This window comes from Liolophura sinensis, chromosome 6 (genome assembly GCF_032854445.1).
Source record: "Liolophura sinensis isolate JHLJ2023 chromosome 6, CUHK_Ljap_v2, whole genome shotgun sequence".
Classification (NCBI taxonomy): Eukaryota; Metazoa; Mollusca; class Polyplacophora; order Chitonida; family Chitonidae; genus Liolophura; species Liolophura sinensis.
In genome coordinates this window covers 58505711-58519264 of record NC_088300.1, presented here as the reverse complement: position 1 = coordinate 58519264, position 13554 = coordinate 58505711, and the positions used below count along the sequence as shown (strand labels likewise).

The window sequence follows — 13554 nt, the reverse complement described above, 5'->3', positions numbered from 1 at the left end:
CGCTTTTTTCTGCTCCTACTTCAAACCGTTAAGGTCGTCAGTGGTTTATCCCCCCCCCCCACCCTATTTTTTGGTTCAAGTGCCACATTTGCATGCCCCAACATTGACACTTGTCGGAATAATGTCATACCTCGTGGGGACGTCACTCTGCTGTCATAATGTGCCGGTACCTCACCCATAATGCACAGACATGTACAACACATTCATAAACCTGTCAAATGAAACTTACATGCATCTGTCTGAAAGTTACATGCACGTGTATAAATGAGCATGTGAACTTAGCATGTGTGGGTTCCAGTCTTCTACTCTCACACCCAATGGCCTAGATCAACGAATGAAGCTGACACCAGACTTTTCAATGTAGCCTGCTGCTTAATGGTCCTATACAACAGGGATCCGTGTTTTACATTTCTGTCTTGACCACAGTCATGTCTGTGCGCCCAGGATATCACAGAAAATCATCGTCAGTTTGGTGCAATGTAAAAATCAGTCAGATCTCCCCATAGTTCATCTCGCACACTGCTTCTGTCATCTACAAAATTACAGGGAGCATTAATTTGTTGAATCAGTCCAGAAACTGGCACGTCAAGGTATCACGACGATTTAACACATTGTTTCAAGACCTATTATATCCGAAAAGCACCCCAGCTTACCTCCGAAGATAATCTTTTAATATCAAAGAAAACGAAAACTTAATACTGACATACGTACACTGAGGATCGCGGAAAAATTGTGGGAAATGGAAATTTCCACGTTGTTTGCGACGAGGAACTAGTCGAAGATTTCACTGTTTCAAGATAGCAACAGTAGCACTTTGTCATGACGAAATAAAAGGGAGACGGGTATCGGTGGCTTAGCCATTTGACTCTATTCTATCTACGGCAAAATTATGATGGTTAGGGAGATATCCTGGAAGTATGTAGTTGTTGTTGACGGTTAGGTAGTCCTAATTTTTGTCCACTGACAAAAGATCTATCATGAACTATAAGAGTTAGACTTGCCCGACACTGAGCTGGTCAAGTGCGATAAAAAATGTCGTGCGTCGCTTTGTGAAACTGGACTTAAACTTCGTGAACGACTATTTTTAAATCACGTAACTCTGTTGCTAGGGTAGTCAGCTACGCTTCAGAAAATTGAAATCATTTTCTTTCTCTATTTTTACACCATTAAAGTCACCTTTTAATGGTGTACATGTGCATGCAAATGTGGCATTCTTGAACCAAAAAATAGGGGGTGGGGTGGGGGGGGGATAAACCACTGACGACATTAACGGTTTGAAGTAGGAGCAGAAAAAAGCGTTGTTTTTTGTGTTTTTGTATTTGTATTTACCTCCTTCTTTTAATTGTTAAGCTCCTAAACAATTGTCAGTCACCTTTTAATGGTGTACATGTACATGTTTTGGATTTCAATCCAACGATTCCATCTGCTTGCGGCCTACTTGAATTGAAAACGGCGGTTAGCAAACTTTGGCTTGTTTTCGACGCGTCAGGTAAATGGGAGTCATAATCGTAACGATATAGTTTTTTACTATTCACCAGTATCCAGGTCAGGTGATATGAATCCAGAATTACTGTGGGATTAAAAGAATCCTGTATTTTTTCGCACATCATTGACATGTTGAAGACATCACACTCTATAAAGCCAGGTTTCAGGTTGGTGAATGAAAAGGCATCCTACCGATATGTATTTCTGATAGCTATAATATAAGCTGGGAATTATTAAACTGATGGCAATTTCGTCATTCCTCGCTCAGCATATTATTTCCGGTCTATCCTGCAAACGGTTTCCTCACATCATACTGCTTGCCACCGTGGTACAAGTGAAATATTAAGTATGGCCTAAAAATACCCCATCAAATAATTAATCAATAAATTTAAGGTCTACCTATTGTAACTATACTGTGACTGGAAGAGGCGTCCTGTCTGGTGAAGCGTTCTAATAAGACAGCAATAGAGTAAGTGTATGCCTAGGTCATATGACGACAAAGGTGTCCTTGGGGTGCATGTAATCTGCCTCCTTGTTGCAGGACGGATTTCCGCCGCTCTTGTATCTTGTGCTGCTTTACTGAGACAACTTACAAAAAGCAAATAAGCTGCGCCGCCCGAACCACTATACTGAAACGGGCCAATTATCAGTCGTTGCACTATTCCCTTGATACTGATCGCCAAGCGAGGAAGTTACACCTTGCTTTTTAAGGTCTTAGGTGTGACCCTACCCAGTGTTTTTCAGTCTTGAAACTTTTACATTAATAGCTCCGCCCTTATTGTACGACAGTTTGTTGTACGCTCTATAAACACAGATGTATATTTAGGGTTTTAGGTCGTACTTAACTGTTTTTCAGTCATATGACAACATATGTCAACACGTTACGATTTGGGAATTGTGTCAAAGTTTGTAAGACGAATATAACGTGTGAACAGAGGTATAGGGCCGACTACATACACGAATTATCCTGCTACAGCTCCTCCCACACAATCCACGTGTAGATTTAGCAGGTATGCTCAACATGGATGCTAGTAATCACAAAACTCAAGGAATACATTTAAAATATTTTGTAATTTTTATTGCATTCTCAGTCAAAAAAGAATTCTTTCAATACATACAAACTTCAGCATAAAATGTACATATACGAGGTTGGTAACATTTAAAGCAAATCTCTCCCAGTCGCCTTTCCCGCGATTTCGTTGCTAATTACCTACAAAACTGTATAATGGTAACTCTTTTACAATATGTACCTGTGCTGCAAAGCCGGGCAAGGCCCGTAAGGAAAATAAAGACTATATGGACAGCCGTGTTATAACCAAAGAAGGAACTTTCGGTAAGCAAGCAAACAACAAGCCGGTGGTAGTAATGGCCGTTTACAGAACAAAATCTTCTTTTCCATCGAAAAAACATCGATTACGAATGAAGTTGGATCGAAGCAAATGGTTGTCTGGTCTATTCAGTGTGGACCAATTGTCTTACGACACTGCTTGGACCCACGCCAACACTTCAACCATTTGAGAGAAATGCAAAAATAAACGTAACTGATTTTCAGACGATAATACACGAAAAGACTAATTATGCAGATGGCTGATGCACAATATTAACACCGGCCTCAGGAAACATGGTCTGTGTTAATACAGGTTGAGAGTTAAATGATCCATGGATTGCGTCCGTAAAATGGTGAAGTCAGTATGATCTGCAAGCCTCGATAAAGGAGTATACAAGACATTTCTGTTCCACTGAAACTTTAAGTTGTCATCGGATGTTACACCAGCCAAAACATTGTGTGGTTAGAAACCGGTGAAATTTTACAAAATTTCAGTCATATCTGTTAACTCTATTTTTTTTCTTACTCCTGTTATCGTACAGTGCCACGTGTAAATTCAAACCCTATTTGCCAAAAGGAAATTTAATTCCTACCCATGCCGGCAAAACATGAAGAAAGTCTTCCCTCTATCGGAACACAAGACGAGTGCTGTATTGACGCCAGGGTAACCCAAAGCAAAGCTTGTCAGAAATGTGGGATGACCACTGACAGCAAACAACACACCAGATTGAAGCATACAGCCACACATATAGCCACATTCATGTATTCATCGCATTACAAACACTAACAACATAAGAATAATTCTTGAATCCTTACAAGAAGGTTAACCTGTGTCCTCTATAAACGTCGAGGAATCTATAGCTTTCTAGCGTTGCCTAGCTTTGAAATCAGTGAGCAATTTCTTTGAGAATCAAAACTTCAAAATAAATTACATTTTAAGCACTGGTAATAGTAGGTTTAAAAGGAAAATACAGGAAAATCCTAGTTCACATAGATAACAATCCCACTTTAACACACCATTAGCACGAAATTCAAGCTTCAATCATTGGGATGTTCAATCGGCATACCTGAAGTGAATTAAAAAAAAAAATACACACATATATATATATATAATACTAACACCTGAAAATCTGAGGACTGTGTCAAGAATGAAAACATAACGAATCAGCAGCATAACCAAAAGAAACGAAGCTTGTGGCTTAAGATCACGGATATCAATGTTTTACATTGGTAATTGCACACTGGCTTCAACATACACATTAATCTCACACAAAACCTCCTTTGACCCCTAAAAATTGCCAAAATGTTGATAACATTGCTTCACCTGAAAATACTTCTGAAACTGTGTTGCTGAAAGATGTTAAAACTGAGGCCAGGCACAGTAGTTTTGCTATACTAACTTTAATTATACATTTGTCTCTATCTCCAAATAAAGTAACTACTCAGGTAATGAAGATTGCACTATTTAATTTTCTCCCTACCTAAAACTTCGACACAGCAGTGTTGCAACAAAATAAAAATACATGTACTTGATCAAAATTTTGCCAATGCCAACCAAAAGAGAGAAAGAATGAGAAAGAGAGAGAAAGAGAGTTTTTAACTATGGAAATAAATCAAAATGAAGACATAAAACTAAAAATAAATTAAAATAAAAAGAAAACAAAGGAGAACATAAAAAATAGTAAAAATAAACCAGGGAGAGAACGTTACAAATGGCATTAAAATATTCTTGCTGTTAAAGAAGAATCAATCACTGTTCAGAAAACAGGAAAATACGTAACAAAACAAAAACTAAATACTAGTAATGGAAAGAGCTGGTTTTGGCATATGATTGATTTGCCTACAGAATGGAAAAAGATGCGCCGATAAAAATCTTACAAATATTGGAGAGACCTGTGATGTTGAAGTAAAAAAAAAAAAAAAAAAAAAAAAAAAAAATTAACAGGAATAAATATGAGTATAGACCTTGAATGCTTCAGTTTTCCATTTTTAGCACGTGTATCAACTTTTGCCACTGAGAAAGGTACCACATTTATTTACTGCACCACCATAATAAAGAAATGAAAATAAAAACGATGAAAGAATCCACAATAATGGACAGATTTATACAATCTTAAACCTAAAAAGCCATTCTGGCAGACAAATTAAGACGATTATACACTGGTAATATATATTGTGAAATTTGGTATAAAATAACTTTAATGGCATTTTAGTCATTTTTTTCTCTGAGTTTTCCAACATTTTATGAATGAATATCAAGCTACACCTTAATATGGTCAGTTGAATGCTATGAGGGGAAATAACACTGTCTCCTCCAAAACGAAAAAGCTCAGCTATCTCCAATAAAATGAGCCCGAGCTAAAACTGTGGCATCTCATCACATGATTACCCAACAACGACAACAAAACAACACATTGTGAATGAGGAGACTTAGTGTGGGACAGCCATGGACCAATGGTCATTCTCTAGTAGCACTAAGGATTACACATTATCTTGCTTGTCTAACTTGAATTGGTGTTCCCCTGGTTCCGTGGAATGAATTCTGGAGCATTTGGGTTCAACTTGCTGGAGTTCACCTGCATACAGAAACCAAAGCTAGTATGAAATACAACTGGCACACATGGATACAATGTAAACAACAGTAACTAGCCCAGACTTCACTGGATCGTATCTTGTTAATCAAATGCATCTACTTGACAATTAAAAACAATAGTCTTGAAAGTATGAAAAATGATTCCATCCGATTTCCTACAAATATGATATTAATATCTTTGTTTTGCACAGAACTACATTTTTTTTAATCTAATGAACAAGACACTATCAAAAATTTGGGTATGCCTCATTTTGCCAAACCTGACTGATTTAAAAATGTTAAAACTTAACCCTACTAAACAATATTTCAATCATATACAGAGGTCACCTAAACATTCTAATGAGTGTTGTTGACAATTTGGGCCATGATTAAAAAAATAATTCACAGCCCTACCAGAAAAAGTGAGATAATCAGTAGACAGTAACAATCAGACAAAATCAAAAGAGTGGATTTTAATGGAAGAGAAGATTCTTCATTGCTTGGACAACAAGCCACCCATTTTAATACAAGGGAGGTAATTCTACACAGGTCGATGAAACAAGCCACGAATGAGAGTGGTCTACCCTGAACAGACTTCCCTGCAATGTAAAGCTTTCTTCATACATCCGATTACAAGTTACTGGAGATTGGGAAACAAACTTATCATGCTTGCCTTTTTTTTTTAACCAAGACTAAAAATTACTTATTCTTTACACTTGGCCAACTTTTGGCCCATCAATTGGTACCAATTTCTAAGCTTTCAATCAACATCTTCCGTTTCATAATTTGATCATTCTTATGTGTGAGTGATTTTTGGTTCATAATTGATAACAGTTAACTCACAAACAAAATGTCAGTCCCCACGAATTAAAATATCCATGAGGTAAATCACACTTGCCTGGGTATTTATTTCAAAAGCAAAGCTTATCTTACAAGTACATTTAATACAAACTATGTTTCATTTTTCTTTATGAAGATACCTAAAGGATCACCAGGGCCCATATTTTCAAGGTAATCCAGGTATTTTCATTTCCCTTAAAACCATACTCTTTGTTTTGTAGTTCTACTTCATGTATCCTTTAAATCCAGATAGATCAACGTAGCTTCCCTGTCTGAAGAATTAAGTGTTTATCTCTGATGCAGCTTACAGTTCATCACTTACCTGCCATGAGAAAAGAGAATGAGGAACAGCCTTAATAAACAGGAATCTAAATTTGGAATTCCAGTCAGAAGAAATTACAACAATCTGCTTAGATTCTGATAAAATCTGACAAATAATGAGCTTTGATCAAGACATCCATCAGTGTTCTATTCTGTTAAAAATGTGAATTTGTAAAACTGTAATCCTTGAGTTCAAACAACTTACCACATTGTCTAGGAAGTTGGAGATGTTTCTGTTCTCTATGTTCTTCAAAAGCTCTTCATATGCATGGATTTCCTCCTCCATGAGAAGACGCTGGGCTTCCTCTTCCTCCAGCATCTCCTCAAAACAGGCCTCAATGAATTCTTCCTCCCAGAACTCCTCCTCAACCTAACAACAGCAACAACACATACTAGCATGTGACACTCATCTCCATGTAACTTCTGCTCTTTGATAACGTCAATGTGAACTCTAAATCTTTCTGGTCTGGTCAATTTCAGATCCAAAATTTATTTCAATTTGGCATGTGAAACAGTTCTGTAAAAAGATCCAAAATAATTAAATTTCCAGGTGGAAATGACTGTAACTGTACATACTTGCAAATCTAAAAAAATGTTTCACAGATAAATTAATGCAGTATATATATGCATTAAAAAAAAAAGTGATGTGACCTTTCAATAGTAAGAGAAAAAATAGATTCCAAAATGGTAGATCTATTACCTTTCTGTCAAACTCCTCTAGTTCCTCACCCATCCATTCATAATCTGAGAAGTCCACTCTGTCGTTGTTCACGGGAAGACGGCCTCTCACCTGGGAAGGCTCAGGCTCTTCTTCATGTATCACCGGGCACTTCATTTTCAACACTGAAATCACAATTCCCAAACTAACAGATGTGCTTCAATTAAAAGACTAATTCTCACACAAAATCTTTTAATCATTTCGAAGTAAATGTGAAGTTATTACATGAATGTTCCCTCATAAAGAAGGTTAGTTATTTAACAGAAATGGAAGAGAAAAAAAGTAGGGATTCATAGTACAGCCTTCTTGACGACAGGCCTTTCAATATTATATATGTGCTATAAAACCGGCTACAGTACAGTAGTACCCACAGGTATCTACAGGTTTTCAGGACTGGCAGTAGCTTTGTTGGTGCTATGTGGTAGCTATGTGCAAATGCTGGTTACGGCTTTGGCCACTATGTGGGCAGCTGAGCAATTCGAGCCGACTCATACCTTGAATGATTCATATTCTTTTTCTGGCCCTGAATACCTGTTTTGTTCATTGACATACTTTTGCATTCTCTTTCACTTTCATTTTGCGAACTAGTATGCACAAGAAATGAGATCAGGCGTCAAAGCTAAATCTGTCCTCAGTTAAAAGATCAATCTACCTTCTTGTGATGAAATAGGACAGTGTTTAAAGGGTGGCACTTTCGAGTGGATGGATGAGCCTGATGCATCCATGAAGTACATAAACGTACACACAGTGCATCAACAAATGACATGATAGGATAATGGTTCACATAATAAACACACAACCAAGGACCTTTTCAACATCTGACTAAACATTATGAATGAAGATGGTTGTGCATGTTATAAGTGTATTTACTTGGTGTTTTACAACTGGATCTTGCTGGATGAGTCATTTATAGGTGTGTATACATCACGCATAATTGGCGTATTACATATCTGCTACCATGGTATAGTATAATACCATGTATGTCAGAACGTGTGCATGCATGTGATGACAAAATTTCTCTGTACATCACACACTTTATGTATTTCTAGGCACATGGAAAATTACAACACACAGCTGATTAAAGTCTTGATTATGAGTGATATTATCGTTCAGTGGCCTAGATATAGTTTTCATATATCACCTGGTGAAATTTATCCTCAGCATAACTTCATTTATGTCACAGCATAGATTTGTTTATAAAAAAACTAGTAAATATTATACATCAAATACATTTATGGTTGGTGATTAACATTTTCAAACGGGACAAACAAGTGAAAGTATCTTCCAAAGCATATCACCTATTCAAAATCACAAGTTAGACATTCAAGGATTTGATACTGTGAAATTTTTGACATTCTCATGAAACAAAACAAAGAGTGACATTGAAGGACAGTCATTAAACCTTACTTTTAGCGATGAAATTACATTTTTCCAGTCAAATATCTTTCTACAAATGTGTAAAATCAGTTAAATGAATCATGCAAAATGTGTAACATAGTTATGTCTGAAATTTTAAGTCATATAAAGTAAAATCAAGATGATACGCATTGAAAGAAGACAGCAAACAATGTAACCGTGGCTGTTTGGAAAAAGGTAGAAACACACTGTAATGCCCAACCACAGTCATTTTTTTCTGATGTGCTTGGTAACTGTATAAATAAACTTTAATCTAGAACTCTTAAGAGGGGATGGCATCTACCAAATTTTGAGAAACCAGAAAGTTGATATCACATCTCTGACCGTCTCTCTCACACACTATGCACATATAGCTAAAGGCAAAACAGGGTTCATGTGATGTCAATGAAAACAGCAGTACTCTCAGGTTATAGAAATTAATTCTCAGTGTGAATGTTTTTGCTCACTTTGAACTGTCTGTCAGTGATATCCCGGTTACGCAACATTAATTTTTTAAAAACTTTATGTGGGTTTTTTGTGATGCATTTTTGGTTTGGTGTTCTTGGTTTGTTTTTAATAACACATGCTCAACACTCTTCTGGCAACTCTGATGACATTTAATAAAGCCCTTGCATTAAGCCGATGATGGCAGAAATGAGAGTCATGATATTTTATTTATTTGATTGGTGTTTAGTGCCACACTTTTCAGTTCCATGACAGACGTCAGGATTAGTCATAAGGAATATCAGACCACCTGAAGTAAACCACAGCCCTTCACAAGGTGATGACTGTTCGTTTTCCTTTTTAACTCTCTCCTATGCAATTACAAAGGAAAGTATGTGAGGTGTCATAAAACTGTTAATTACTAACCTCCTTAACCCGTCCAGTAAGTCTCAGTGCCCTGAAGCACAAGTATTAAAATCCCTAGCTGTTTATCACTGTAAAGGTAAATATCCATCCATATTTCATCAAATTCAACTTCTCTCCTCAATTCAAATTACACCAATCATGACAATGGCACCCACCATACTGCATTCAGGGCCACACATTCTTAATGTCTACAGTCACAATGGGCCAGGAACCAGGAGAACTGCGTATCCAGCAACAGCATGCACACCAAGAAGACGGCCATTTTGTAAACCTCATCAGCGAGATCATGAGGTTGAACATGATGAAATATGGATGAATTTCACCTTTGTGATGATCAACCCTACTAGCTAGCGACTTTAACAGTTTGGTGCTCTAGTACCCTATGTATTGTTCAGGACCAACTAATCTGTAACATATTGTGTTACATCAAAGACATTTGTAAAGACAACTAATTTCGGAAAGGGGAAAGTGTATTCTCCTTAAGGGAGCAGTAGGAGCAAGCGATGACTAAGGCTTAAGCAGGTTTCTCATTCAAGGGAGCTCCTCTTGGGGGAATGTGTGCGTATACTCCAAGTTTGGAGAATAGCACTTCAGTTCAAACCCTGGGCATACAGGGGAATGGGCCAAATCCAACGTGTTTTCAGCCAAAAAATGTACACTACATACCATTTTTACGTATGAATTGTTTTGTTTTAGACTTTTTATGATGACAGGCACATCAGGCATATATGGTAATAGTTTACTGAGATCACACGAAGCGTTTACCATGATTATCAATGACCATGATTATCAAAGACCATGAGAGACCTCCTGATGTAAGCCACAGCCTGACAGACCAGCAAGTAAGAGTATGATTTGAATATGTGACTGCAATGGTCAAACCAGTTTGAGTCACACATTCAACACATCCTCAAATTTTAGAATAGTAGGCCTATACTACTCACTGTATCCATGTTACAAGTTGAATCAGCTTTTCAGGAATCTTGTGAGTTCATGCAGGTCTATGCTAGATACAGTGGGGTTCTGACAAATTAAAGCGGCTAAAACATGTGATTTCACAGTAGCTGCTGGTCTGCAGGTCTGCAAGATGTATATTTGGTATGGTACACACAAGGGCACTTAACTCACATCAGGCAGCAACAAGCAGACGAGGTCAAAGATAACATGGAAAAGTATAGGGAAATGATTATATTCCTGAAATTGCAGTATGCCAGACAACAGAACAGTCTGCACAGCAAATGTAAACTGTTAAGGCAAGAAAAACTTGGTTTTGGACTAATGATGCCGTGAAACAGAATGTTGTATTAACTCCCAAGTCATTAAGGCAGTATTTTCACAGCCTTTGTTTGCACGAGAAAATCATGTCGCACGTAAAACTGCAAATGCACGGACGTCCGCTGTCAAGAATTCATTCTAACAACTACCGTAACTCATGCCATTCAGACACGCTATATTGGAAGAGCCCCATCCTTGTCTCCTCCAAACCTGCATTAACTGGTTCGAATTAAGAAATGCTGATTCTTCTTATTGTAGATGGCCTATTACTAACCTCTTCAATTTTAGACAACTTCCTGAAGAAACTTCGGGGCTACAGCCAAACTAGCAATTGTTGGATTTAAACATGCAACCTCACTGTCCAAAGGCTACCAATGCTTACACTGAGCCAGTCTACACTCATGATTTTTTTATTTATTTGATTGATGTTTTATGCCATGCTCAAGAATACTTCACGGCCAGCATTGTGGTAGGAGGAAACCCGGCAGAGCCCGGAGGAAGTCCACGACCATCCACAGGTTGCTGTCAGACCCACTCATGATTTAGCCTACCCTTTGCAAATTACTCTGACAAATTCGAGGAGGTTTGTCTGCATAATTGGGGAGTTGTAACAACTAGGGTTATATTCACGAGTGATTTTTTTTCCACAGTCACATGTTTGTATTGTTTTTTCATTGGGTAAAACTGAATAGGGATATGTTCAATTTGCACACAAAGAAAAACAGTGCAAATAAGACCTTTAACACTCTAGTTTCTCTCATGTGTCTGTGTTATTTACACGACATTGCTTCTTGATTTATATCTTTTTTGAAAAGATATACTGAATTTGTTGTGAAATGCTCTGGATTCATCAAGCAGCATGTCTGGTCTGATGCCGACTGCTTACACCACTACACACTACACTCAAGTTGATGTGCTAGAACGTGGTCTTTAGTCCCCTTTAAGACAGATGAACATGGAAAGGGCAGAATGCGCATGGGCGTGTCACATGCCTTTGTTATGTGAACTACATCTGAAAAAGGTCTCCTCCATGTTTGGTCAGCCTCATTCATGCTTCGCTGAATGAACTGACATGAGCAGCGATGTTGAAAGTTTGCATGTAAATATAACCCTAGTCTTCACAACAGTCCATAATTGTTGCAGCTACGTGGCTCCCACCAGAGTAACCCCAAGTCTGACAGTTCCACACAGTCTCACATTGTAGATATAGATCAATGTCTAAAAACTTTGATTAAGCTTATAGCAGATTTGGACGAAAAACGTTTTTCTCAACGTAAGCATAACTAAAATTTGTTGTTGTTGTGCTCTTAATTCCCAACTGGTCGATAAAACAGTGCAGAAATGGTTGAAAATATGCACCCTCAAACGCTACTGCACGCTATTTCAAGAAATAAATGATTACGCTTTTACCATTTAGAAGGAGCTATCCCTAAGAATTTCTTACCAAATCAGTTTTCAAATGTAAACTTCTACCAAGATTTCGTGTTACGTTGTTTATCCTTAGTCTGTAATATTCATTCGCCGGAAGTTCTAACCACAGCTCGAATGACGTGATGTTCATTCGCATAGAAACGTAGTACGTTGCGTGATGTGTATTTGGTGTTCTTCTACTGCCAATAAGATACCATTGAGAAAATTTGTAAACGATTTTCTGATGGGGAATAGCTGAAATGACAAAGGGTTTAAGAATTCAGCTGTGTTTATTGTGGCGGGTGGGGGTAGGGAAGATATTGTTAGTATGTGTATGTGCGTTCAGGGGAGACAACTGTGTGCCTGTTGGAAACATGCTGGAGTCCTCATCGAGCTGGCAGCCAAATTTACTGAGTCAAACATGATGGCCTACCTTCCGCAGAATATGGTGCCGATTCCATTCTCAGTACCAGTCAATACAGGATTAGGCCTACCCTAAGACATTATACTTATAGCAACTGTTAGTACCAGTATCCCAGCAAACAGACGTTGGTCCATATTTGTGTATACCACGTGGCAATTGAATCTTTATTGTCATGACAAGGCTGTGGCAGGTCTAGGTAGTAATAAGTTGAAAGGTGTCTAATTAAGTTAGTTTCATAGGCCTACTTTAGGTCTGGTAATGGTGATAGTGATGATGGCGGGTGTCTTAAAATCGCTAGGACTGCGTAAATATAAATATTAACTTTGGCCAATATCTTGTACTGAATGGTGCCTTTGTGTATTGGGAGATACACAACTTAATTAGAAAGAGTACATTCTTCCTTGCGATCAGTGTACATGTATAGATATATCATAGGCCTGCAGTATAGTATGTATTTGGAAATATGCCAGACATTGTAAACTGGTCTTTTAAACTTCGAAAACATTCAAGCCTTGTGCTTATTCACACAGTTCAACGACTTAAATCACAGACAAAAACACATTTCCCTTTGAACGAAGCAAGTCTCAACTATAACATAACCTCTGAATACGGGTAACACAGCACTTTGTGGCAAAACCGTAAAGCCAAGGAAACAAAAATGACTGGATACGTGAACAGCACACCAGACTAAAAAATCAAAAATATGTTGTCACGTGACAAATTCGGTACTCAGTATATTTTCACAGATTTTAGGATATAAATGTGCAAACTTAATCCGGCGGAACATGGTTTATATATCTGCACCTTAAATATCAGCTCCATTGCATTAACCGTTTTGGAAAAAAAACTTTTTTTCTTAAAAAAAGGCTCTTTGTCGATAGCAATATGGAAAGAAAAGCAGATCAAACACCCATACA

General features: G+C 37.7%; 1 protein-coding gene across 1 annotated transcript; it reads right to left on the bottom strand.

The window, feature by feature from the left end:
* Nucleotides 1-4772: 4772 nt before the first annotated feature.
* Nucleotides 4773-12322, bottom strand: LOC135468852 (polyadenylate-binding protein-interacting protein 2-like). Its single transcript, XM_064747309.1, has 4 exons — nucleotides 12248-12322; nucleotides 7246-7388; nucleotides 6751-6915; nucleotides 4773-5388 (listed from the first exon to the last, which is right to left on the bottom strand). The coding sequence occupies exons 2-4, from the start codon at nucleotides 7378-7380 to the stop codon at nucleotides 5314-5316; spliced, it is 375 nt and encodes a 124-aa protein (XP_064603379.1). The 5' UTR covers nucleotides 7381-7388; nucleotides 12248-12322; the 3' UTR covers nucleotides 4773-5313.
* Between the last annotated feature and the right edge of the window lie 1232 nt (nucleotides 12323-13554).

What these genes read in the sequence shown, in the direction of transcription:
- LOC135468852 (XM_064747309.1), bottom strand. Translation starts at nt 7,380, where the DNA reads ATGAAGTGCCCGGTGATACATGAAGAAGAGCCTGAGCCTTCCCAGGTG. An exon ending in TAGAGGAGTTTGACAGAAAG is followed by an intron (nt 6,916 to 7,245) that starts GTAATAGATCTA and finishes TGCTGTTGTTAG; the next exon opens with GTTGAGGAGGAGTTCTGGGA. An exon ending in CCAACTTCCTAGACAATGTG is followed by an intron (nt 5,389 to 6,750) that starts GTAAGTTGTTTG and finishes TTCTGTATGCAG; the next exon opens with GTGAACTCCAGCAAGTTGAA.